Source organism: Aulonocara stuartgranti, assembly GCF_965226115.1.
Source record: "Aulonocara stuartgranti genome assembly, chromosome: 12".
NCBI classification, from domain to species: Eukaryota; Metazoa; Chordata; class Actinopteri; order Cichliformes; family Cichlidae; genus Aulonocara; species Aulonocara stuartgranti.
The window spans coordinates 31,382,870-31,410,499 of NC_138948.1; the positions used below are offsets into that span (position 1 = coordinate 31,382,870).

Consider the following 27,630-nt stretch of genomic DNA (forward strand, 5'->3'; position numbering starts at 1 on the left):
TGACTGTTTCTTAAACAAAAGGCTGCTATTGAGTCAAAACTAGTTTCGTTGCTCTGGATAACCACAACAGGCAAATAATAATAATATTAAAATAATTAATAATACTCATAAATTTGTCTTGTGTTTTATACATATGTAAAAAAAAAAAGCCCCAATGCACACACTTTTCAAATTCTTAAAATTTGAATAGCAGGCATTATGAAAAAAAAGTGTGTGTGTGTGTGTGTGTGTGTGTGTGTGTGTGTGTGTGTGTGTGTGTGTGTGTGTGTGTGTGTGTGTGTGGGGCAGGGGGGCACTTTACATGGACTTTTATGTAGAATATTCTTTGTCACCGACACATGATCTGATATTGCCGTACTGGGATTATTCTCTTGTACAAACTGGCTCCTTTAATAGTCTAGACATCCCACTGTGCACTTAGGGTCATATGCAGTCCTGCAAAACAATAACAGCCTAAATCTTCATAAGTAATTCATAAGTGACTATCAGCTATTACAATATACAATTACAATTAGTTACTTTTTTTAACCAAACACTAAAAAAAAAGCAAATGGATCAGATTTACTAAAAGTGACCTTTGATCTTATGAGGCTGCAGGTATTTAAACTACACAAAAATATGTGGAAGTTTGTTCTTTAGGCTACCTGCACTGAATAATCCCCTTTGAACTTGTTGCAGCCTCCAACAGGTCTGCACACCTCCAGCAACTCATGGCCATAAACTGTAGTTTCTGTGCTCTGGTGTCTAGGACTGTTGTTGTTGGTGAAACATGGAACAAATCTGATCAGACTAAAAAAAAGCCAACTTAATCAATCAATTTTTTCCTCATAAAATACTGGGTTTCCTCATATTTGGCATGAGAGTATGAGAATGAAGGATGAAAGAAAGTTGGCAAAGCTTTAAACTGTAAAAATATAGTACACATGAAACACTGTTGATATATCGCATTGTCTGATGACATTAACAATAAAAGAAAGTAGAGTGATCAGCTCTGCTGCATCAGTTGCATGCAAGCTGAATTAACTGAATTTATTTTTGTTGAATAGCACTGAATACAGACCTGAGGCAGATGGAAATGTCATGCTTCTCAGGTGTTTAGTAATAACCAAACAAATTAAAATGTCAGAGAATCAGTACTGAAGTGGATATATCAGTCTGGACTAAACTGGGGGATGACTGACTGAACTTCTTGGATTTAGCCATTAAATTAATTAAACATTTTAAGTATTCGATGCTGACAAATGATCAGATTTATATATATATATATATATATATATATATATATATATATATATATATATATATAGAGAGAGAGAGAGAGAGAGAGAGAGAGAGAGAGAGAGAGAGAGAGAGAGAGAGAGAGAGAAAGAGAAAAGTCATGGATGATGGAGTATTGTCCATTACCTCTGCTAAGAGAAGAGAGATAATATCCTTACATAACATTTTTATTTGCTACAGAGACACTAACACCTAAAAATACATTTGCATGCTTCAAAAAGTACAATTTGGAGGAAATGCATTATAATCACTGCCCTACATGTGCTTAAATCCAACTTTTAAATCAAATTGTTATGCCAATGAGTTCACAAACAGTATTGTGCATTAGCACTGAGAGAGTTGCTGTACAAATATTTCCTTCTTATGATGATAAAAAAAGGTAATTTCTTGCTAATTTGCCAGTGCAAATGTATGAATTTCTCATTCCATAGTCATTTTTAAGTGACAGGTTTGTTCAAGCATATATAGTTGGCCTTTAGCTCTGTACATTGTTAGTGAGATTATTTATATGCACATGTATTACAGATATGCGCAAATGCTCTAATCTTTGACATTTAAAATCAGCGTGACAAAATGAGATATGTTTGATCTCTACATCCTGACAGGCCCAGTTATTTCTGCATGAGAGGGAAGTTGTAAATGAACTTCTTTTGTAGCCTAATCGAATGGCACCAAGTGAATACTCCGCTCAAACTTTCTTCTGTAATTACACATAAAACCCACACTCACAGATTGGTCATCACAAACTGATGTCAGTCATTGGTCATCATAGTTCAAGTCTGATGTATAAGTGAAAAAAGAGGAGCAAAGTAAAGAAGACAAAGGGAGTAGGTTGCTGTAATTGTTTTGCACATTTTGGTATTCCTTTATTGTGCAGCAATGCAAAATACTTAGGTGTGTACTTTTGCTTTTAATGTGCTAAAAGCAGTTCATTAGCAAAATATGTTCAAGTGTTTTGGAGTTTTCCCAATTTGGTCAACCTGTGGTGTGGAAATATACATTTAGGGTTGGCTTGGAAGATGCCAGACTAATAACTTATGCAGGAAAATGTTCTTGAAAATCAGAGAAGACAGATATGAATAGATTTCAGAATAAATTTATCACTTAAAGCCGTTTTAGCAGCAGTTTCGCACATCATCACATTCATTTTCACACGTGAACAGAAAAAAAAGGTAATTCAGTTACAAGTATATGCCATGAGAGTTTTGTCTGGGAAGCTTCAGATGGACAGATGGAGACCGAAAGTTTGGTCCAGTTTAATGGCAACACCAGAGAAGGATCAAACATTGGAAGAAGAAGGAGAAGGGGCAGAAGTCAAGCAGAGAGAATTAGTCCAGATGAATACTCATTAGTTGAGGGAAAAACCTCATGTATGTAATGAAATGCTATTAACGGCACAAATTATAAATTTTTAACCTTAATTTATATTCTATTCCTTCCTAGTTAAATTTACCCTTTTTAATTTTTCATATTTATTTCCTATCTTATTCATAGCCTTTTCCTTTTTTGTTTTCTTTAGGTCACGAGCAGTTGTCCAAGCATTTCACTACATATCGTACTGTGTATGACTGTGTACGTGACAAATAAAATTTGAATTTGAATTTGAATTTGAATTTGAAAGTATAATCAGAAACCTTTCATCAAAGTATTTGACATAGCGCAAAGAGAAACCAAAGTGACCTGGCCAGAAGGACAGATGAAATGCCATAATATCATCAGCACAGTGCTGTCAGTTTTTAAAAGTAATGAAAAAATAATCTGCTACGGTAGATTCCTATGAATGCTGTTTACTTTTTTTTTTTTTTTTTGCCTGTCCCGTTTGGCTCTTTTGCCATCAGAATTATTGTCTAAAGGCGAAGAAAGATGCCCAACGGATTTACTTTACCAAATTGACCATCCCAGCCTTGCCGTAATGGTCCATTTGATTCACCTTTTATTGTTTATTTTATTTTCACTTGCTGAATACGGGACAGACTTGACTGGGGGAAAGAAAAGGGAGAAAGAAATGAATGCTGTTTACTTTGATGATGGTCTTTTTATGGTTTCTGCAGTGATTCACCTGTAGTACTCTGTCTTTTTTTAAACAAAATCTATAAGTCTCCATACAATCTTGAAGGCGTACCCAGAGATGCTGAGCACTTGTTGGCCCTTTTGGCTTCACTCTGAGGTCCATCTCATCCCAAACCATTTCCATTGGGTTTTGGTCAGGTGACTGTGGAGGCACTCCATCACTCTCCTTCTTGGCCAAATTGCCCTTACACAGCCTGGAGATGTGTTTGGGGTCATTGTCCTGTTGAAAAATAAATGATGGTAAACGCAAACCAGATGGGATGGCATGTCGCCGCAGGATGCTGTGGTAGCCATGCTGGTTCAGTGTGCCTTCAATTGGGAAAAATTCCCCAACAGTGTCACAAGCAAAGCACCCTGACAACATCACACCTCATTCTTCATTGTGGCAACCATGCATGTAGAGAACATCCGTTCACCTTTTCTGCGTCGCACAAAGTCACTGCAGGTGGAACCAGAGATTTCAAATTTGGACTTGTCAGACTAAAGCACAGATTTCCACTGGTTTAATGTCCAGTCCTTGTGTTTCTTGGCCCAAACAAATCTCTTCTGCTTGTTGCTTTTCCTTAGTAGTTTGACCATAAAGGCCTGATTCACACAGTCTCCTCAGAACAGTTGGTGTAGAGATGTGTCTGCTACTGGAACCCTGTGTGACATTTCTCTATTCTCTAATCTGAGGTGCTGTTAACTTCTGAGGCTGGTGACTCAAATGTATTCATCCTCAGCAGCAAAGGTGACTGTTGGTCTTCCTTTCCTGGGGCGGTCCTCATGTGAGACAGTTTAATCGTAGCCCCGGATGGTTTTTGTGACTGCACTTGAGGACACATTCAAAGTTTTAGCAATTTTCTGGATTGACTGACTGTCAGTTCTTACAGTATTGATGGACTGTCGTTTCTCTTCACTCAGCTGATTGGTTCTTGCCATAATTTGATTTCTAACAGCTGTCCAATAGGGTTGTCAGCTGTGTACTAACTAACCTGACTTCCGCAGAAAACAACCGATATTCTCAACCCCACTAAGAAGGCAAGAAATTTCACAACTGAACCCTGACAACACCTGAGCAAACGGTGGTTATTTTCAGGAATCAAAACTATAAGATATATTTAGATATATTGAGTTATTTATCAATTCTTTATTTACTACATAATTCCATGCTTCTTGCTTCGTATTTTGTAGATAATCCGGCATTCTGACATCCTGAATCAGGTTCATTTGCTTTGTATTTAGTAAACAGTCATTTTCAGTTTGAAACAGCAGGGCTTGGCTGCATAATGAAAAGTTGGAACAAAACAGATTTTAAATGATACATTCTGATCCATAACAATAACTAAATTCTTATATGTATGTTGTCACCTTTTCAATTTCTGCACTTTAAGCTGTTCTGATCTTAGAAAGATTCTATATTAACTTTTTGCTATTTGAAAATAGCGTGCAATTTATTGCTGGTGACTTTTTTGAGCTATTGCATTACTGGATATGTTCTGCCAGGTTATTACCTCTTCTTTCAGCGGAGCTACAGTTTGCCCTGCAACATGCCCAGCGGAGGGGATTTAAGTCATATGTCTCTTTCTTGCTGGAAAATAAAGTAACAGTTCTAGTGAATGAGGTGTTATGTGTTTCTCACAGACAAGGCTATGTGTAAACACTCTGGATCCCATCATTACCATCAATGGCTTTCAGCAGTTGAGGTGGATAGAAATAAATCCGAGAGTGCAATGAAAAAGACACAAGGCACAACAAATGGTACCATTTTTGTCATGTCACTGTCTCACCAGGGCTAACACTCAACTAATTAATCAAATTAAGCTACATCTATAGAAGAAGTAGCTTAATTCTGCACTCCAATTGCCCAATGACCATATTATTTAATATCCAAGAGACATAGTTATTCTGTCCCAATACTTTTTTTTTTCATTTTTGCAATATCCTAAAACTATCAGTACATAGTATGCAAGCAGACTTTTTTCAAACCACTGTTCTCTGTCCCAGCCACACTGATCAGATCAAAGTTCAAGTAAAACTTTGCATTTTAGTGCAGGAGAAAAAAACACTTGATGGTGTTACTAATCAATAATAGTGGCTCTGCCTCAGTTTTTTAAGGTCTGGCTTTCAGAGTTGGCTTTCTGGCTTTCCTGCCTTGCAGGATGAAACAGAAATTGGGCTTTTTGGACAATGGCTGATGTGTGTGTTTTGAAGTTTCCAACTTCCTGCCTCTTGCTACCAATTAAAGCTGTCAGCCTTAAATGCAGCCTTTAAGAGATGGAGAGAACGGTGGGTTGTTTTAACAGCATGCTGTTTACGGGGAAAAATAATTAAGTTCAAAAATGAAGGAAAGAAAATCTCCCTCCTCAGCAGAGATAAGCAGGCCTGTGCCGCTACCATGGCCTGGAGCCCCGACATGATGGTTGAAGTTGTATGTGGGCCAGGTACAGAAGTGCATTTTGCCCTTTTATCAGGGTTGAACCTAGTCTTTGTGTAGAAAAAACAGACTTGAGTGAAGCAGAAGACCCTGCGAACCTGTCTTGAGCTGCTGATTGACAAGTGCGTCCAGTTTTGACAGGGCACCCCAGATCATTACCTCAATGATGTTCTGAATGCACAAGGATAGTTGCTGCAGCATGATGAGGCAGACAGCCAAGGTAGATTGCAAAGAGAAGAGAAAATACACAGAAATGGAGCCCCTGTTTCCATTTGGAAAAAACAGCTTTTTAAAGTTAAGTTAATAGAAATTCTGCACTGCAGTGCACAAACTCAGAGTGGATGCTGCTTTCACATTGCTCGTGTATGGCACAGGCATGTATGGTTAATTTATCCTTGTTTAATATCTTTATTATACCACAGTGTCATAGTCAGATGATAAAAACGTTATTGTTTTTAAACACTTAACAACAAACAGAAATCTCGCATGGCATTCCAGGAATGTGCTGGAGTCACTTACCCAGTTTGGGGGTCACAGCCTCGGGTGCTACGATTACTACTTGGACAGCTGTTGCTTTCACCCTCCATATATTGTCTAGCTCCTCTCCCAGCACTTGGTATTTCTCAAGCTTCTTGTATTCCTTTTTCCTGATGTTACTATCACTTGGTTTAACAATATCTATCACTACGGCCTTCTTCATCTGCTTGTCTACCAGTACATTGTCAGCCATCACCATTTTGTCCATCTGTATCTGGAATTCCCACACGATATTGCCCAAGCTATATCCCATTTTGATCTCAGGACTTCTAGCCCCCCATACTCTGCACAGATGTTCTAATACACTATGCCGGCCACTTGGTTATGGTGTCCCTACTATTACGTATTGTATTGTCTCAGGGACATCTTTGCACAGTCTGCATCTGGGGAGGTAGAGCCCAGCGTCTAATGATCTTGTACTTAGAGTTTGTTCTTGGGTTGCCATAATTACCACCTATGTGTTTTCTCTTAGTCCAAATTTGTCCAGTCATTGGTAGGGTTTTTCAATATCACCCACTATCGTACATGCCATATAGTAGCCAGTATTGTTAATGATCTGAAGGGTTCAGGTATATACAGAACAGTGTGGACAGAACATCTCCTTGTTAAATCCCACACTTGATAGTGACCTGGCTTGAAGTTGTTGTTCACCACATCCCTATGAAATTCCTGATGATGACCTGTCAAGTCTTGTTGACCTATTGTTCAAAGCATTCTAGGATCAATGTGTTAGGCACTGAGTCACAGGCTTTCTTCTTGTAGTCAGTCCAGGTGGTGCAAAGGTTGGTCAATCTGGTTTTGCAGTATTGAGTGACATCTCCATCAATCAGTAGCTGGTGTTATTTTTCTTGGTGCTTGTTTACCCATTCTCTGAGGGTGGGGATGACAGTATCTCCCCTCTGACCTGACGTCCTGGCTACCCCTTTCCTATAGAGTTTGTGTTGTACCTTGTCAATCTGTAATCACCATTATATATCTTTTGGAGCAGTATATGCAGTCATGCATTTTCTTTAAGGAAAACCTGTCTTATAATTTCTGATGTTTATTTTGGAAGTGTAAAATTAAAATAAAAAACAGCTAAATAACAATATAAAACTTCCCTACATTACCATAAGTTACCTGAAAAAGGTAAGCTTATAATGCTAACCATGTTAACAATATGGCTGCTGAAACTTGAAAGAAGTCCAAAAAACCCCAATAACAATACATATACAATACAAACTGGAATTAACTCTCCCATTCTCTTCATACCAGTGCCTCTGCCTAATTATTCTATCCATGCACTTCCTCTAAACCAGAGGGTCCTGAAATGTTCTGCACTGGATAAAAACAAATAACACGTGCTACCTCCAGTGCATCCAGAACATTATCTGATGGGACAAAGTGCCAAACATCACAATCCTAGAAATAATGCACATGTACACCCAGCCAAAAAGACACACATGTGTGGTTACATGGTGTGAATAGAGAGTATCTGGATCCCCTAGGCTCTCCTCTGAAGAAAAGTTGATCTGGTAATAAAATCCCAAAGACAGACCCCAACTGCACTGTGGAGATGGCTGTAATACCAGAAGGCTCTGAGCATTGTACCTGGGAAGCTGTGGCCCAGCAAGGACAACTCAAAAAGCCTCTCCAAGTTAGAAAAGACACTAGTCATGTGAGGCAAAGAGACACACAACAAATTCAGCTGTAAACTGCTGAATTCTTCCACAAAAATTACTATAACATGAAATCAAAGTAAAATCCCTTTTTGCCAGTGACTTTTGGCAAATTAAAGACAAACCTTATCATTTCAAAGAAATATAAATCATTATTTTAGTTCTAAGTTCCAAGATACATTTCTAAGTCATTAGAATATCTCCTTGCATCTTTTTATCACTCCTGGGTCTCATTTGGTTTGGTGTGTCCTGCAAGTTTTCATAGTTAGCCAATATTAGGGAACATTAAGTACTTGCTGCTAACAAAGTAAACACTTAGGACATTACTGTATTATTTAGCAGAAGATGTCTGACACATCACTTCTTGGCCCAGACAAGTGTAATGTTGCATGAGTATAATTTTCACATCCGTCATTGACTAAGCAGAAAACCAGCAATTTGTGAGCTTATCTTGTAACGGGCACAAGCAGTGACTGTAATTTCTTAAATGTCAGACAGTGTTACATACATGCCTTTTTCTCTCTTTTTCCTCTGTATTATAAAAAATTTGCAAAGTGAACCAGTGATGCTAATACTTTGGTACTTTCACTATGGTGGTGTACCTAATGGCTCACACACTAGAGTAAAAATAGGACAGCAACCTCACTACAAGTAGTCAAAATTTGTTGTTTCCCGTCGATTGCACTGAAAGTTTTTACTGTCACCAGTGGTTGGGCTTGCAGCACCCTCGGCCTCTCGACAACCACCTTTGATTGCAAACTAATCACGAAGGTTGCCTGGTTAGTTGTTAATTTAAAAAGACAGAAAGACTGCCAACACACTGCAATCAATCTGTACTTTTCTAATGAGCCCAACTCGTCAGTGATTGTCTCTACAGTAGGGGAGTCATCTCAGCTGGTTGCATTCTGGTTAAATTTCTATTTAAAAGTACGTTTACTGAGTGCCATGTCATTTTGCACAAGTTGCAATCCTTCAGCAACTACATCATAGTCTACTGACTCCCTCTTATCCCGTTTTTTAGACGAGTGGTCATAGACCTGGTCTATGTCTTTAAAGCAATCATTTCTAAGGCAATGAGATCAGAAATTCAAACAGTCACAGTCATTTTGGTTATTCCAGCCACTGTTTTCCCTGGCTGTAAAATAAAATAAATTTAAGAAATGATCTCTCTTCAAACGTGCTTTGAAAGTCTGCTGCCACTGCAGGGTTTAGAATCCAAGTTACTGAACACAAAATATTTATACATCAATGTATTATATATTGTCTGTTTATGTAATATGATAGAAGCTAAATCTACTGCCGGTTCATAAAAACTTCAAAAGTTGCTTGCTTCTGATAAACACAGAACTGTTTCAATGAAAGAAAATGTTGTGTTGTGTTTGTAATTAAGTTCAACCAGAAGATCTGGTAAAACTGAAAAAGAAAGGGACACGCATGCTCTAAAAATATCACCAAAACAAAATGAATGAGAATTTATATGTAGCCAATTTAAGAAACTAGACATTGCCGAAAAACAACATAAAATTACCAGAAAGGGCAAGTTATGAAGCCAAAATGTTGCAAGTGCTACAGTTTGTCAAACTCTCTCTATTGTTTACCAGTTGGCAAATGAGCTCATTCAACAGAATCAGAGCAAGAAGTCATAGGGGAAACAATACGCAAACAATGACTAGTGTTTGTGGTCAAACTCAGAAGCACTCAGCGTTCTCTCCCCAACATACAAACACCTTGTTTGCATTACAAGTAGGTGAGAAAAACCCACAAACAATTGCAGTGTGTAGGTAGGGCCTGTGGAACTTCACAAAGGAAAATTACCTTCTTCATCGCCCACAAGACTGTATTATGGGTATCGCCGCTGCTGCCAAAAAATCTTCAGGCGCCATATGGTCTCCCTGTATTTGTTAAGCTAAGCATGATGAGGCCCTCCTTGATCAGATGACAGAGCATGGTGGAAGAATCCCATCTATTAGCATGCACCAGGCTGCCTTGGTTTCATAGCCTTGCATGAAACTCCATTATATAAACAGGCCTTGGGGTTAATGGGGAGAAAGTGTCTCTCTCAAGCTGTACCAACAGACCAGCACTTGTATTTGTGAATCATACTGAATCCATGTGTTTAGTTGAGCTTGCTGTAGAAACATGTACATTTTTAAATTTGTGTATGTGTTTTACCAAAGGGAAAATTAGTCTTTATCTTAAAGGAAGATGGACATTTTGTTCAATATGCTTTCTTTCCAAATGAGAGAGAAGATGAGCTTGATGGCAGGCGAGGGATGTGTCACTTCCTATTTTCTTTATAGCAGACTATATTTATCTATTATCATTTATTTTACTGAGCAGAGACCTCAAAAAGTCCATAGCATGGACTCTACTTTCTGAAAAAAAGAAATATTAATCAAAAATAAGAAGTAATCAATCAATCGATTGAGCCTTTCATTTGTCACATACAATGTTTACACCTGCAGTGAAATTGGACACCCCCCAGGCCACACATACATAGCAAAGACATGACGTGGGAAGACATGATCATCAATATAACTAATAAACCAACGCATAAATGGCAAATATTGTTTAGTATTGTCAAATGTATTTAAGACACTTTTTTTAACCAAACAATGTCATTGAGAATGTAGCTTATTTAGCTTATTTCTTCAGAAACATATTTTTAGGAAAGTTGGTTGGCAATTTGGCCTGGAACATAGTAGTGAGTCCTCAACAAATAGGACTGAATCAATCCGTTTGCCCCTTTTTTCAGACAAATAAACAAAAAATTGAATCTGCATTTTAATAAATACAGTATTGATAATATGTCCCAAGTGAAATCCTAGCTTTCTGGTAATACACATTGATTTGTCAGTTAAGGACACATGCCCTCAGTGGCCCAGTAACTAGATGCTAAGAGTAACTAGTAAGTAATTAGAATGAAGAAGAATTCTAAAAATATGTAGAATAAGCAGCTGTTTTCTGCTGCTGCTCCTCTACCTGAGACTATTAAAATAGTGTCATAAAGTATTCCCAACATTATCTAATGGTGCTATGGCAAGAAACCTATTATGCTATATTATTATACCACACTTTAATAAAAACCTATAAAAATCTAAAGCTGTATCTGTATTTATTATTGTGACCTCTTAATTTAAATTTGCAAATGCTCATCTTACTGTGGGCTTGTTGTATTCTACTGGCTGATTCAGAACAGATTTTTTTTGCTGTTGTGCGGTACATTGCCCTGCCAAGGGAGTGCTGTTGCCTCTTTGGGGAGACAACAGAACATTGGAGTGTAATAAGATGATCAATTTTAAAGTTTAGGTGTAAGTGGTTTTAATGTGTAAAGAAAGAAAATCAGTTTAAAGCATCATAAGCCTGCATAAACTGTGAACTGTCTCAAAAAGTACTCTATGAAAGTCCCTTGAGTTATTCAGTATTTAGAAGTCCTTTGATTGAGCGTGTATAACAATGTTTTTCCCTGTCTTTTTTCTAATGATAATTAGGCTGTTTCAGGAACTCCAGGAACAATTTTATTATGCAGCCTCATTTTGATTCCATTAATGTTACTGCATTATTTGACTCTTACCATTTCAAAGAAATAGCCCCCTAGCATAGACTGAAACCCTTCACTTCTTAACAAGGTTTTTATTGTGAACCAATTAAACTCCTACCAAAATGGCACGAGTGCACTGTTTATATTATATATGTATTATTTATTAAAGTTAATTAGGATGCACATTATATGCCATTAATTTGAAATATACCATTTATTGAAATCACTTAAGACATCTAATCTTAATATTAATCAAAGTACATTGTAACTTGTCACTGGTGATTGCACTGAAAGTTTTTACCGTCAATCACTGATGTGGGATGGTGCCAGTCTTTGTCTTTCTGTTTTGCCTTTGTGCTAACCCTTCTGTGATATCTACATCCCTATATTGTAGTTGATGGAGGCTGGAATGAGTGGAGCCAGTGGACAGTGTGCAGCAGTCAGTGTGAGAGGCAGCGAACTCGGGAATGCAACTCCCCAATACCCAGACACCGAGGCAAAATGTGTGAAGGGAACAGTGAGGCCACTGAGAACTGCACAGATGGACTGTGTACCCAGAGTAAGGCCTTTCTCTCTACTGTCATCATCATTTTTCTATTTTTTTTCCCCAACATTATCATTATCATATATACACTTACTATAACATGGCAAGTCATCGCAAGCGTGCTTGAAGAGGAGGTGTGAATTGAAAAAGAAGCCACAGTGTGGACTGACACAGATTCCCAGTCCATGATAATGTCACCACTCTTTCTTCTGTACACTGCTCCCTTGACCTGTCATGAGTCAGCCAGTCACTACTTTCAAATAATGTTTGATGTGTGAAATATAATTTCATTATTTTGGTATGAAGTGATTTAAAATCAAATGAGCTGGTCCCAGTAACAAGTTAAATAAGCTGTAAATGTAATTAATAAATCTAAACCTTGCTTCTATGCACAAGTGTGCAAGTAATGCTAATTCAGCTTTACGCAGACTATTGCATGACTTCTGTCCATTTGGTCCATTCTACCACAGATCCTTAGCTTTTATCAGTTTTTTTATGTTTGAAAACAGATATTGGAGAAACATAGTAGATAAATCGAGATACATTCATTAATACCAGCTTGACTTGGGGCCCGTTCTTCGTACCTCGCTAAGCAAGTTAGCCGGATTTGACTGTTGACGATTTCGCGTGATCTTGGATCGTTCGGTTCTTCGAAGCCCATCCGGGACTTGCTGTCATAGCAACAGAGCCGTAAGCGTAAACCTGCTCGGGAGCAGGTTTACTTTATGTAAACAGGATTAGATCGCGGCCACTCAGGTATTTCCGCTTCATGTATACGAAAGCAACAGCGATATTTTACCACTGTTTCACCATAAATAAATAACATCAATGTAACTAAAGATAATGCAGCACTTGATCCTTTTATTGATGTCACACAGATACATACAGGTCATTTCCTAAAAAAGGGAAATGTACTATTAACATTCTATTACATGTATGTGATTATTACAGATGTAATTCATATTTTAGAGTAGTAATTGTAAATTACTTCGTGTAATCAAGATGGGAGACCACGGCTATAAAAGCGAAGGTGGATTTGGGAAGCCTGTTGCAGCCATGTCCTGTCCGTATACGCGAGCCACCCATTGCGGAAGGTGCAAGATTGATAAGGAGAGTCCTCAGAATCCAGCGTATATTGCGGGACAGACAGGATCCTTTAGCTCAGCGCGACAGTGTGCTCATAGAGAGATATCGATTTTCCCGTGAGGGTATTATTCACTTAACCAACTTGTTGACGAGGGGGTGCAGGACCACCACCTGTCTTTTTTTGCGCTGCCCCTTTTCTTGGTTGCTGTTATAAACAAACAAACAGATTATTTCAGGGTCTCTGTCCAAGAGACGAAAAGCAATATAAGTGATCAATATTACCATTCTGTAGAATATTCTTATATTTCCCTTTTACTTGTTCCCATGTTCTAGTGGGTCCTGTTGTGGCGCTAATGTGAAAGGGGATATAATATAGCATAATGTAATATAATATAATGTAATATAATATTGGATAATATAGTGTGATATGATAAATCTACCCTACCACCTACTGGTGTTGGCCAGAGGGGCCGATGGCGCGATATGGCAGCCTGGCTTCTGTCCCAGGGCAGCTGTGACAGCTACCAGTGTGTGAATGTGAGAGTGACTGAATAGTGGCATTGTAAAACGCTTTGGGTGCCTTGAAGAGCGCTATATAGATCCACTCCATTATTATTGTTATTATTAAATTACTTACGAGTTTAATTTGTCAGCAACTTTCTGCCAGCCCTCTCTCCTTGCTTTTGCAGCCTTTGCAGTGTTCCCTTGCGTTTTAATTAGACTCTGAAACTCCTAAAATCCCTCACTCAAGAGTTCTTGCTCTGCTGCCGAAGAATACCGAGCGCGCTCCTTCGACATTTTCGCCGACCAATCAAAGGGTTGCCGATCAATGTTTCTACTATCGATGCGTAGCCCCTGTTGGGCCACCCAGTGATCTCACATTACTTCATCCAGCTATACTAATCGTCAACAACAGGTGTGTTCGGGGAACCGGAATAGCGAGCTCAGAGTTAGCGCGATGATTTGATCTTGGATGTGTCATTTGATCTTGGATGTAGTAAGCGACGTACGAAGAACGGGCCCTTGGATTGCTTGTAAATGTTTACACTCAATCTTAACACTGAAAAACACTGTAGCTTTTTTCTATCAGTCAACTTGGCAGCTCCAGTGTAACAACAGCCAAAAACAATTGCCAAAATGTGAGTTAGCATCATTGTAAAATGGACTATATAAACATATTATGATACAGGAACCTTTCTTTGTGCAAGTACATCACTAAAAACTTTCAGAGTACTTTTTATTTATTTCTTTTGGGTTTTTTTTTTTGTTTTTTTTAAGTACTCTGGCTATTTGCTGCTATCATAAATAAGCATGATATAAACATACATATAAACTTAGTACATTTCATTTCTTTTGTTGTACTAACTTTTCTTGGCAAGAAAAGCAACCACCTGTTTTTTGGTGCCACAATTGTAAGGAAATTGCATTTGTGGGTTTAGCAGCAGAGTTGAGTCTGCGGGTTGCACCCACGAATAAGAGACCAAATGCTCTCTGCTAATGCCAGAGAACTATTTCTGCTATTGAGTCTTGTTTGGTGCTGTGTATGGGATTTGTTAAGAAGTCTGAAGAAACCAGACATACTGGCAGTTTAATCATTCATTCATTTATCAAGCAGGGGCCTCCTTTGGATGTGGAGAAACCATTTATAACCACAATAGCCCGGCACTTCCTCCTCATGCTGGTCACCAGCTGTGGAATAGCATCTCATTTTTCAACCAGCGTTTGTCATCAGTCAGTCATGTCAGTTGTGCTGGTCACTCTGACATCAACAACATACATAGCTGATCCTACAAGTGTTCAATGGGGTTGAAGTGAAGACTATAGGTCAGTCCATCCTCCTCTACTTGTCTGGGTAGAGAGCTTTTGTCCATACCCTCCTGCAAACCTTTACTGCAAAACTGTGGAAGATTCTTCTTGTGGTGAACTCTCCTGGGGACACCCACTTCGCAATGTCCCTGGCATCTTCAAAAGAAGAGTCAGTAGCAGAATAAGCTGTTTGGCATTGGCAGAGATTGGCAGGTTTTCATAGGCACAACCCACATAGTCAACTCTGCTGCTTTACCCAGAAATGCATTTTCCTTACAAATGTGGCACCATTTAGGGGAAATAAGAAGTCTTTCCAACTCTATAAGATTTACTGACAATAAGCACAGTTACAACAAAGAAATAATTGCATTCTACAAGGTTTAGGAGTGTGTTTATGGAAATTTTTAACCATTCTTCCAGAAGCATGTTTGTGCGGTGGATAAGAAAGCTGGGCTCACAGTATCCGCTCTAATTTTTCCCAAAGGTGTTTTATTGCTTTGCGTTCAGGACTCACAAATCATAGTCACTCATTTATGCACCTTGCTTTGTGCACTGGTTTGCAGTCATCTTGGAACAGAAAGGAGCCATTCTCAAACTATTCCCACAAAGTTGGGAGCATGAAATTGTCCAAAATATCTTGGTATGTTGAAGCATTAAGAGTTCCTTGCACTGGAACTAAGGAGCTGAGCCCAGCTCCTAAAAAATAACCCCAGACCACAATCCCCCCCTCCACCAAACTTTACACTTGGCACACTGCAATCTTACATCTACTGTTCTCCTGGCAACCACCATCCATGAGAATGCCTGACAGAGAAGCGTGATTCCTCACTCTAGAGAATGTGTCTTTACTGTTCTAGGGTCCAGTGGCGATGTGCTTTACACAACTGCAGCTGAAGCTTTGCATTGCACTTTGTGTTGCAAGTCCTGGATGCAACAGCTTAGCCATAGAAATGCATTCTGAAGGTCTCTACTGACTGTTCTTGAACGAATCTGAAGGCCACATGAAGTTTGTGAGGTTTGTAGCGATTGACTCTGCAGAAAGTTGGCGACCTCTGCTCAGTCTGCTCCTCATCATCTGCCGACCCCTCTCTGTGATTTTACATGGCCTACAACTTCGTGGTTGACTTGCTGTTATTCCCAGTACCACTAACAGTTGACTGTGGAAAATTTAGAAGTGAGAAAATTTCAAAACTGGACTTGTTGCATAGGTGACATCCTATTATGGTACCACTCTGTAGAGTGACCCATTCTTTTAAAAATGTTTGTAGAAGCTGCCTGAATGCCTGGTGCTTGATTTTGTTTTACACCTGCAGCCATGGAAGCGATTGTAACACCTGAATTCAGTGAGTTCCTTTGGGTCTGGTGGGAGTGAGGCCAGAGTGGACCTGGCTTGTTCCAGTGCATCCTGCAAAAGCTCACAATAGGCCTCCTTTTGTGTTCTTGGTGGATTCTGAGCAGTTTTTTTTGTGCAGCGTGCATTTGGTACATTGTATCCCCCAAAAGAATGTTGTTGTCAGTTTGGGGAAGGCAACAGAACACTGCAATGCAATAAGATAATCATTTTAGACAGTGGTCTTAATTAGAGCTGGGCGATAGAACGATAACGATATGTATCGCGATATAACTTTTACTCGATAGAGAAATTAAGCTATCGCGATAGACCTCGCCGCTCTTGTCCTCTTAAAAAAAAAAAAAAAAAAAAAAAGGTCAGCCAATCTAAATTAAGTAGCGCAGAGCCGAACCAATGACAGCCGCAGCGTCACGTCGCGTGACTTGTTACGTACAGCACAAGTGCCAAGCCGCACGTGTGTTTGTTTGGGAAGCAGCCAGCGGGTAATGGAGCCAGCGCGTAATGGAGGAAATGAGTGTGCCGATTAGAAAAATCAACCGAGCGTGACCGAAGAGAAAACAGATGATGGTTCCAATGCCGGAGAGATTGTCGAACAGAAGAGCCATAGAAATTCCGTAGTGTGAAGGTATTTCGGCTATTTCAAGTCTGACAAAAAACAGAGTAGCGTGCACTGTAAATTGTGCCGAAAGCAAGTCTGGAAATACAATAAACTGGTGCATGCGTCACACTGTGCGCCACGTTATTGTTTCGGTGAAATGAATTTCTACAATACTGTTACTGTTAATTCTACTCTCTGCAGTGTTTAAATGCTTACATATACACACAGTTACTGTCCCTCCACAAATACGACTCGGTTCTGCTTCTATGCCCCAGCTTTGTTTACTTTTTCCCACTGAGGCTTCTAGACTTCTGATTGGCCAACATTTCTGCACGGTTAGGAATCTAGCGCCACCTGCTGCTTTGGCATGTTCATAGCAGCGTTTTCCTTCATTTCTGCCTTTATGTGTGGACGGGATTATTTTTTAAAACGAAAACGGAAAATCTCCGTTTTCAAAAATACCCGTGTACGTGTGGACGTAGCCTCAGTCTCTGACTGGAAGCGCTAATTCGTCATTCGGCTTTTGTCAGACTAAAGTAACTGTTAAAACTGTTTGAAAAGCTAAGCTATACAACAAGGAGAGATTGAGAATTTCCTTTTAGTTCTCAGTTTATTTGATATTGACAAAAGTTAGTCAGTTTTGTCTGTTCTTCTGTAAAACAAACTAAGATTTATTTTTAGAATTAATATTTTGTTTCTAAGTGGAATTGACAATTTAGTAGTCTGTTTCGTTTGTTCTGTTTTGAAACTTAAACGCTTTAGCGGCTGCCTTTTGTGTAGTTTGGAATATTTGCCTTTATTTATCTGAAAAAGTCTCATGTTCCTTAAGTACATCTACCCTGTTGAACTTATTATGGGAAATAAATATTTAAATAAAAACAAGCTGCTGATTATTTCACATTTTACTTGTGAGCAACAGCACATTTAAATCTTACAAATATAGTTATTTGGCTTATATCGTGATAGATATCGTTATCGCCTGAAATGAAAAAAACATATCGTGATATGAAAAAATCTCATATCGCCCAGCTCTAGTCTTAATGTTATGGGTGATCAGTGTAGTCTGGTAGAAAAGTACGACTCAGTCCTCAAACATTAGAGATCATTAGTTCACTCAGAGATGAGTTTATACAATCTATACCTCACCTTCTTTATCTGTGATGCTTTGATAACTATATTAAAACCTTCCAGGCCATTATGAGATCCAATATATCGTTTGTAAGTACAGTCAGTAGAAGAGCTTCCCTCTGTTCAGGGTGTTGGATCTGAGACCACATTTGATAGTCACTTCACAGAGGCTCAGACTTTAATCACCACTTTCTCTCCTCTTTGTCTCATTCTATCTCTCTGTCTTTGCAGATCGAAAGCTGCTACATGACGTTAAACCTCAAAGTGAGTCTTCCACTGTGGATTTCTTTCATCTTCTACTCCCCTGCCCTCCCACCTGCCATTGATATGTTATATGCCCTTAATTTTGAGCGCAAGAAATGCTATAGGCAAACTAGAGGAGTGACAGTCCTTTGCATTCTCTTAGCATATACTCTGGAAATGGACACATTATGAATTACAGTATTTAGTTCACCTTGATCTAAGCAGCTCTGGTGTTAACCCAGCAAATGCTCATTACAAATTCATGTCATTATTCAGTGCTGAACTTTTATGACAACCGTGACATCACAGCTGTGTTTCTACTTTGAGCCATGAGATATATTGGTTGTGACAAGTGAACATGTGCTATGTTGTGGAGGATTAATGATTTGTAATCATTGCAAATGAGCTAATTTGAGCAATTTACAGCGCTGTCCTTGCATTCCTGTGGTGGCGTTCAATCACTTGCCAGAGTTAGTCCAAGTAAGTGATTGTCAGGTGTTATTGTAGCTCCATTAGGTTGCCACTTCAACATGAAAGTTGTGCCTACTACAAAAGCTTAAATGATTGAATGGGGATTGCATAAAGCTTATATGTGGCAAGCAATCACTGTATGGGGTCTGATTGCCTTTCCTGTGAGATATCCATCACAGCTATTGGACATAGACCAGTAGGTCTAAAGACAGTAAGGCTAATCACTCTCACTGTTACTAGCTTTAGTGTAATATGCCACAGTTTAACATTATGGTCTACTCCTCTCACCATATTCTCACAAAGTCACAAAATTTAGGTTTGTAAGTATTTGACTGACATTTTCTTTCTAGTTAATTCCAATATGCTACACCCTGGTGGTTTTTAAACCAGACTAAGTTAAGGTCAAGACTAAGATAAAGATAGAGTTCAAGTACAAAATTCCAGCTCAAGTTTAACAAAACTTTAAGAAAAATTTTACATAAACTATTTAGTAATTACCAGCATATTTACACATAGTTCCCCATTCTCAGAGTCTCAAAAGCAATTTGACAAACAAGCATGACTTGAAATATAAAGATTTGTTTTTAATCTTTATAAAAATCTCTTGTAGTTAATGCCTTCCTTTAGTCTAAGACCAATGAATATCACTAAATATGGTTTTCTCCTGGCAGTTATTTCAGTTGCTGCTTGTTCGTGGGTTTCTCTCTCTTAGTTTTTTCTTTAGTAACTGAAAGCCATGCTCTATTGGGTTACGATCAAGTGACTGACATGTAACTTGGGTTGCTTTTGCCGTATGTTTGGGATCATTGTCCATTTGTACTGTGGAGTGCTGTCTGACTACTTTAGCAGCATTTGGTCGAACGTGAGCAGAGAATATAGCCCTGTACCTTTAAGAATTCATGCTGCGTCTATCAGCAATCACATTATCAATAAACACTAATGGCTGTGTTCCACTGGCAGTCATACATGCCCATTCGTTCATGCCTCCACTATATTTAATAGTTTGTGATAAACTGCTCTTTTCCTTCTTCATATTATCCTCTTACCATGATTGTGATACAAGATAATCTTAGTTTCATCTCTTCAAAGATTTTTCTTCATGTAGCCAACTTTTGATATGCTTTTGACAATCCTACCTCTTTACTTGGTTAGATGCTCTGAAGAAACTGTTGTTAACGAAAGAAGGAACTCTGTGAACGACCACTGCAGTTGTTGTCTGTGGTCCTTTGGGGCTTTTAGTGTTGTTGCATCCATTCTTTTTAGGAATGTACCAGATTTTTTATTTGGTCAGTTTAAAGGTTTTTTTTCGCTCCGATGGCACTGCTTTGTTTTGCAATGTAATGATGGCCTCCTTCGATTGTACTGATATCTATTGGGACCTCATATTGAGAGTTACAGTGAATAGCTTCAGCAACTGGGATCAGCTCCATATGTTTCATTCCAATTACACTGAGTCTCTGAAAATGGCTGTTATTGTTAACAGTTAATGTGTAATACTTTTGTTAAATTAAAAGTAAAAGTCTGCACTTCAATAACATCTTGACTGTTTGATTGAAAATTGACTGTGGTGGTTACGGATGTTCCAGTCGACAAACTTGGTCTAAAACTAAGAAACACTCAGCTGTTAAGTTACATTGCAGAACAAGTTAAAGGAACATGTCGAAAGTAACAAAGGCATTTTAAACCATTAATCACATTCTTCAAGAATGAATCATGGTGCTTAAATGTGCAACAACTCACATCACGCGTTGTCAACATTGCACGTTATACTCCAGAAAATGAGGAAGAAAAACACTTCAAATAAAGCGAGGTTGAATATGATATGGAAAAATATTACTACAAAAGAAGTTCATGTATTACTAAAATATGACAAATTAACATCCGAAAAACGAATAAAGTACACTGAAAAGTGTGTCGTGCATTATGAGTGATGTAGGCTGTTTGAAAATTCATGACAACCACCAAAATAAAAATTTAAATCTAAAATTTAAAAAAAAATCATTCATCTTCTTCCACTTATCTGAAGTCATGGGGGCAGCAGCAGGGAAGCTCAGACCTCCCTCTCACCACCTACTTCAGCTTTTCCAAGGAAAATGTTTTCCCAGGCTAGCTGATAGATGTAATCTCTCCAGCAGGTCCCAGGTCTACACCGAGGCCTCCTCCCAGTAAGATATGCCCAGTTGGAAAACTTTACCCAGAAGGCAACAGCCTTAGCTGTTCCCTTTCAATGTGAGAGTAGCAGCTCTACTCTGAGCCCCTCCCAAATGACTGAACTCCTGTGTGTGTGTGTGTGTGTGTGTGTGTGTGTGTGTGTGTGGTAACCTTTGATTTCTCAACCCTACACTCTTTGTTTGATTGTGATTCATTTGGCTAAATATAAAATGATGAATGTAAAGTATGAAGTTGATATAAGTATTTATTTATCACATTTTCTAGATAATGGATGACTTGATGGTACTTTTTCAAAGTAAAATCAGATTTGTTAAACTAAACTTTTAATATGATGCAGAGGCACTTGTAATCAAGCATTAAAAACAATCAGGGTCAAAGTGGTAAAGCATTACTAAAGCAAGATGCATGTAGCCCAAGCAGTTTCAAACAGGAGCCTTGTAGTGACAATCTGAAAAATCTGAGGACAATTGTGAGTTATTTTTAACGACTCCAAAACAATTTAAATACATAAATAAATAAATAAATAAATAATGAAATTGTATTTCTAGTAAGACACTTACTAGTATAGTAAGTATATTTTAAGTAAAATTATGGATGGAGTAAGAAGACCTACAGTGCTATTAAAGTGCTACAGTCAAGTAGATATCTTTTGATATCAACTTGACTGTAGCACTGTAGCTTCTCTAGCTGCCATGTGAATATTGGATGTCATACCTCATTTCCTCCTTCTTGCTTTATTTTCATACTAACCCAAAACTTGCTTGAGTTGGCTCTTGTATGTCCACATAATAACATCATTTTCTCCACTGTTTTTCTCCATCTCATCTTCACTCTCTGTGGGTCTTTATTATCACAACTAAGGCGATGCTCTTTTCTACACAACATTAAGGAAAAAGTCTTTCACTGGGTCAGCTTCTTTCTGTTTAGGTAAAGTGATTCATTTACAGAAAAATAATATTAAAACTGAAATTATATCCTGCAAATTAATAAAATGTGGCTGATAAAATTATTTACATTACAGTCTTAAAGGATCTGTGGGTAACCTTGGTATTAATTGTTAAGCTACACTACACTGCAAGCTAACATCGGATAAAAGAGTGAGAGTGATAAGACGTATATTAGATGGTGCTGATCTACACTATCATGGTGTATTGTGCAATGTAGGTCTACAACAACTTGAAGAACATTCCACATACTGTATCCCTTAGTATCAGTATAATAGCGCAAAAATAGTTCTAAATGCTAGTCTTGTTTTTGTTTAACACTATTAAATGATTATATTACAGATACGATTTTGTGAAAATTCAAGCTATCTACAGCTGGTAGCTAAATACTATCTAGCTGTGAGAGTCTGGTTCCTAATGTTAGTTGATAAAGTATTCAATTTGGATAGCTACAGTGAGTTACATAGATTAGGTTTTGAGGTTTGGGTAAATTCGTTGACAAAATCATCAACACTCAGCAATGCAGCTAGCCGGTTAACCTAACCTTATTTTCTTGCTAAACTTGTCACTACCAAAGTAGTTTCTCCATTTTTCTCCATTTGTTTACTTTTATAGCTGACGCTGAGCTCCAGTTCCATTAGACTGAAGCTTGGCCATAAATGTTGAATTTTGTTGACCTATTCAGTATTGGACAGGAAAAGTGTTAGATTATTGCAGCAGAACATTGTATTCCAAGCATTTCTCATCTTTTGAACCCACAATACAACTATGCTGCCCACAACTGAGTTTGAGATTGTTTCAGTTATGTGTTGGACAGTATCTAATGTAGCCTTGACCCACAGTCACAGTGGTATTGCTCTTTTTAAACATTGTTTAGAGTACCTAAACAATGAATTAAAGCACTGATTATGTTGAATTTGAGCAACATAAATGGACATTGATTGCCTGGCCATTATTTTGTCCTATTCCCTTAGGCCATTACTTGAAGTGCTTCTTGAGGAATAAGAGAATTGAAGGTAGCCATTTTTTGTGTGTGTCTTGTGTCTCAGGTATGGAGAGCTCCAATGATGTGGCTCTGTACTCAGGCCTTGGAGCCGGCATAATCACCGTTGCAATCCTTGTGGTGGCTGTCATGCTGTACAGGAAAAATCACAGCGAGTACGGCGTGGACGTTATTGACTCCTCTGCGCTCACCGGGGGTTTCCAGTCTTTCAACTTCAAGAACACCAGACAAGGTAAGAGAGTGCCTTCGACTGCGTGTTGACACGAGACAGCGACCACAAGGCCAAACGGCAGCATCATCACAGACCTTTCTGACAGGGCCACCAGGTGATTGATGGCATTTGTTTGCATCAAGCAGAATGTGTGCAGCCTCCCTATCTGCTTAGGATTTATCCCTCCATAATCAGCGAAAGAACTAGTCCTTCTATTTTGACAGACCTGCTCGTCTGTTATTGTGAAGTGGTAGATAATCAATCTCTGATAGACACCTATACTACCACCCCTCCTCCCTGCAGACCACACATTTGAATGTCAGGCAACCAATATTCTCCATTAGATTACACTGGCCTAAGCCACTGATGGGTATGGAACAGTGAACATCAATTCAATTTCTGTTGGGTGCAGCGGTAACTTTGGTTGACGACTGTGGCCATCTCAGACAGCCTCGCTACAGGCATCCACATGACCGTTCCTAACACTTCTGGGTTAGTGCATGTGATAGCCATGGCGCTGACAGGTGATTCATCCTCAGTGCATCCGTGAAGAGTCCCATTAGGGGCCTACACTCTACCCCACAGCACCTCCAAGGCCTAGGGAGCCGGTCTAGCCCCACCCGTTGTCATGGCATTGGAAAGGTGCGAGACAAAACACCAGGTCTACATTCAGCAGGTCATTAATCCTATTTAAATAGGCCAGTTCTCCTTACAGCCTGCCTGCTGTGCCCTCGACCAGCCACAATCACTCCTTTCCATTTTCTATTGAAATGTAGAACACCTTCTTCCACATCTCTTTCCCGCAGTTTCTTTTGAAGGAAGTTGTTGAGGCATTTTATACAGGCCTGCTTGTTAAAGTTTTACAATCCTTTTTATAAACATGGCAAGAAATTAAATGCTTCCTTGAGGATGGAAAGACCTTACAAAGTTTTTGTTTAATTGTATCTTAATAGCATTTTCATGCCCAATAATTACTAGCAAGAAATTTTTTTAAAGAAGTTCTTAAATGCTTTCGGATGGCTCTCTGCTATCAGAGTGCAGAATGAGTCTTTGGACCTGAACCTGTCTCTGTGCATTACTTCTCCTTCTGAGTGATTTTTAATCAGAAGCCCAATTCCAAACCTATCCCTCAAGGTATTCAACCTGAGGTACATTTCATTAACTTCTCTCATCTCACCACTGCCATTCCATTTTCACTGCGCCATTCTTAAAGATGCACACTCAAGCGATAATCAGATCATTCTCCACTCGACCGGAGGGGAGAAAATTTAGCAGTGATCGAATGTCAGCTGCAGAGGGGTAATGTCCACCAGAGTGCGGCTCTGACCAAGAGCCAGAATATCAGCAGAGCTGCCTGTGGGTTCACTTGAAATGAAAAATGCGTCTTTTTTTTTATCAATTTCTTTGGGAACATCATCTTTAGTGGCAATTACCAGGTAATGTTACCTACATCATATGTGCTGGTGCTTTGTCATCTGGAATGCAGGCACTAGAGTGGTGAATGATAAAGTATGTTAAATCTGCAATGATATTAATACAGTATACTGCAGTGGTTTCCACATGGTACACAGAGGCACACTGCTGTGCTGTGAGCAGAACTGTAAATGGTAAATGTACTGGTTCTTATATAGCGCTTTTCTACTCTATCTGAGCACTCAAAGAGCTGCTGAGGATTTTGTAACAATATATTATTTTGATCTAGTTTTGTAATATTTACTTCATGAACATGGTTCATGCTTTTGCCACATGGTGAGGAGAGTATGACACCATACTCAAACTGTGGAGGGAAAACTATAATTTTCTTGTATTTAACAAAACATAACAAACCAACAGTGCAGACAACCCATTAGACCTTGTTTTTTGGTAATGGAAATGCCAAATTTTAGATGGAAAAAATGGTTGATGGTGTTTTTTGTTTTGTTTTTCTTGTTTTTTTGTTATGTCAGTCCTACACTCGCTTTCTGGCTCTCTTTTTGGACTTCATTGTTTCAGTTTTTTCAGCTGACTTTCTCCTGCTTTTTGATTTTTGTTTGTTGTTTCCCCCCTTAGCAGTGCAGGCTTCTCTTTAACAACAACCTGTTTCCTTATAAAGACAAATAGAGACATGGCAGTATGCACATTGTAGGTGTAGCAACCACAAGCTGTTGATACAGAAACTGATTCACTAACATATTCTAACACTAACAGAACTGACCACGTTTCACAAAAACAGTGGTAATTTTTCAAGTGAACACATCTTTGCTCAGGGTACAGGGTACTCGGGTTACCCTTCCTGCCATCATCTTAAAAGGGATTTATATGTTCTCCTGGAATTAAACCAGCAACCTTTTAACTGTGACAGGAAAAAATAAGGGATAAAGTTTTGAAAGAATAAGTGAAAAAGCAACACACACTCCAAGATGCTCATCACAAATCACATACCAGGTAATTAATGACTTCCCTAAAAATAAAACAACATTAGCCTCCTGCTTTGCACCCCTCGCCTGGCAACAGCTGGGCAGCAAGGACTCAATGACTTCACTGTTATCTTGGCTGGCTCATCGAGGGGCACGGCACGTCTGCCAAATCGATGCGGCGTGCTCCTTGCTCTGTTTGGCAGCGTCGTCAAATCTAATGGTCACAGATGAAGACGCCTCCCTCTCACCTCCCTCAGTAGGCTGCTGCTGGGTTCATGCTGGGAGATGAAGGACTCCCCTCATTTACAGAGCGGTCACATAGATCCTCGTGGCCCTCCCTCCTGTCCTTCAGGAGGACAACTGGGTGTCCAGAGGAGCTGACTCCAGCAGATGGATTATGGAGATCAAGCTGTGGGTGTGCTTGGTAATTAAATCTAACGCTCTGACCGTGGCTCAGACGCTCTGACCGTGGCTCAGAGCCCTGGACCTTCTGTCCAGGTTGTGCTCCCTTACCTCTGATGTAGCGGCTGCCTGCCCGGGCATGTTGTTTTAATTGCTGCTGGAATTTCATTGGTCAGCTGCAAGAATTTTCGAGCGATGTGGCCTTTAAACCTGAACTGACCTGGATCAGTGCTATCTGGGGACATCCAGATATTTGTATTAATTTTAAATATTAACGCTGATTTTAATATTTTGTTCTTTTTTTTTTGGTGAAATGACAACTCAGTTGAATGTAATCTGCTGCACTGTGCTGCAGACAGAGAGCCTGGATAATATTTAATTTAAGTAAGATGTTTTTCAGCTTTTAAACATCTTTGAATTTCTTCTTCTTCTTTTTTTTTCTTTCCTAAATCAAGGCATTAAAAAATACCAGAATCGTACAATCTTGACCTTTTTTAGTTGTATCTGGGACAACAGTGAATTTCATTATCCCATGTGAGTGCTGTTTAGGTAGGGCTTTGATTCATTAGTTAAATGAGTTCCCTGCCTAATACAGGTCCCTTGTGAGCAGGGCTTCTAGGTGACTTGTGTGCTGTCTTTCCATCTCTGTAGGAAACCCGTTGCTTCTCAACTCCTCCATGCAGCCAGACTTAACAGTGGGCCGGACATACAGCACTCCCCTCTGCTTCCAGGACAGCACAGATAAAGAGCTCTTTGACCCCCTGCCAGACATCAAGGTCAAAGTTCAGAGCTCCTTTATGGTTTCACTAGGTGTGGCCGAGAGGGCGGAGTTCCACGCCAAAGCCCCAGCCGAGACCTTCCCGCGAGATCTGAGCCGGGACTATTGCAGCACCATGGACAGAAGGAAGAAGGGCCTGCTTACCCTCAATGGGCCCTTCAGCTCCTGCAAAGAGCCGCTGAGGACCACCGGTGTGTTTGGTCACCATGGAGGGAGGCTGGTTGTGCCAAACACAGGTGAGCTTTACAGAAAAGTTGCTGGACTATCATGCAAAACCATAACCATAATTTTCCACCAATTTTCTTGCTTTAGTTTTTTTTTACTTCCTCTTATCTGTGCGTCTTGAAAGCATAGTATTTCTTTGTTGCAGTTCATTAAGACAAACAGCAGAGTGATTCTCTAGAAGGTGGGCAGGACTGCTTAGAAACAGGTCCCTATCAGTAATCAGCAACCATTTTAGCTTTCTTTTAAAACAGAAAATTATTACTGTCTTAACCAAAGTATATTCAGGGACCACCATATCAATGTATCATGAAAAAGAAAAAATGCTAGTGTGACACAGCAGATGCAATAGTAAAAGTATAACAAACCATCGATTGAATCAGAAACTATAAAGCAGGATTTATAGGTTACTGCTGATTGAACTTGAAGTTAAAGACCTCTTAGAATGCTGTATTTCTTGTTGTACGAAGCAGCTAGGGTGTTTCTCAGAGGTCAGCGGCTCACAGAGGGGAAATAAAAGATGCGATGTGTCTGTCAGTTTAGTGTGAAGGATTAATCTCTTGCCCTGACAGTAAAAGTGACTCAGCATTTGTCTGGGGCTTCCCAAATATGCATCACATGTTCTCAAGCCGAGATAAAGAAGTGCACACATAATGCAGATGCTAATGCCAAGTTCAGACTACACAGTGGAAGCTGAGAAGATGTAGAGCAGTGGGTCCAAAAATAAGCATAGGGCCCTGGGATACATTTTATCCCATGTAGCAACAACCACCGA

General features: G+C 39.2%; 1 protein-coding gene across 4 annotated transcripts in view; it reads left to right on the forward strand.

The window, feature by feature from the left end:
* Positions 1 to 27,630, forward strand: part of LOC309719077 (netrin receptor UNC5D-like) — a 309,431-nt gene that overhangs the window by 193,000 nt on the left and 88,801 nt on the right. For 3 of the 4 annotated variants that reach the window (XR_014280140.1, XM_082554925.1, XM_082554927.1), the window contains 4 exons: positions 11,895 to 12,059; positions 18,245 to 18,277; positions 22,893 to 23,078; positions 26,507 to 26,869. Coding sequence is in view for 3 of the 4 variants with exons in the window: in XM_082554925.1 (XP_082411051.1) it covers positions 11,895 to 12,059; positions 18,245 to 18,277; positions 22,893 to 23,078; positions 26,507 to 26,869 (747 nt within the window). In the remaining variant the exon portion in view is untranslated. The remainder of the gene's footprint in view (positions 1 to 11,894; positions 12,060 to 18,244; positions 18,278 to 22,892; positions 23,079 to 26,506; positions 26,870 to 27,630) is intronic. The other variant, XM_082554926.1, reaches the window with a different exon arrangement.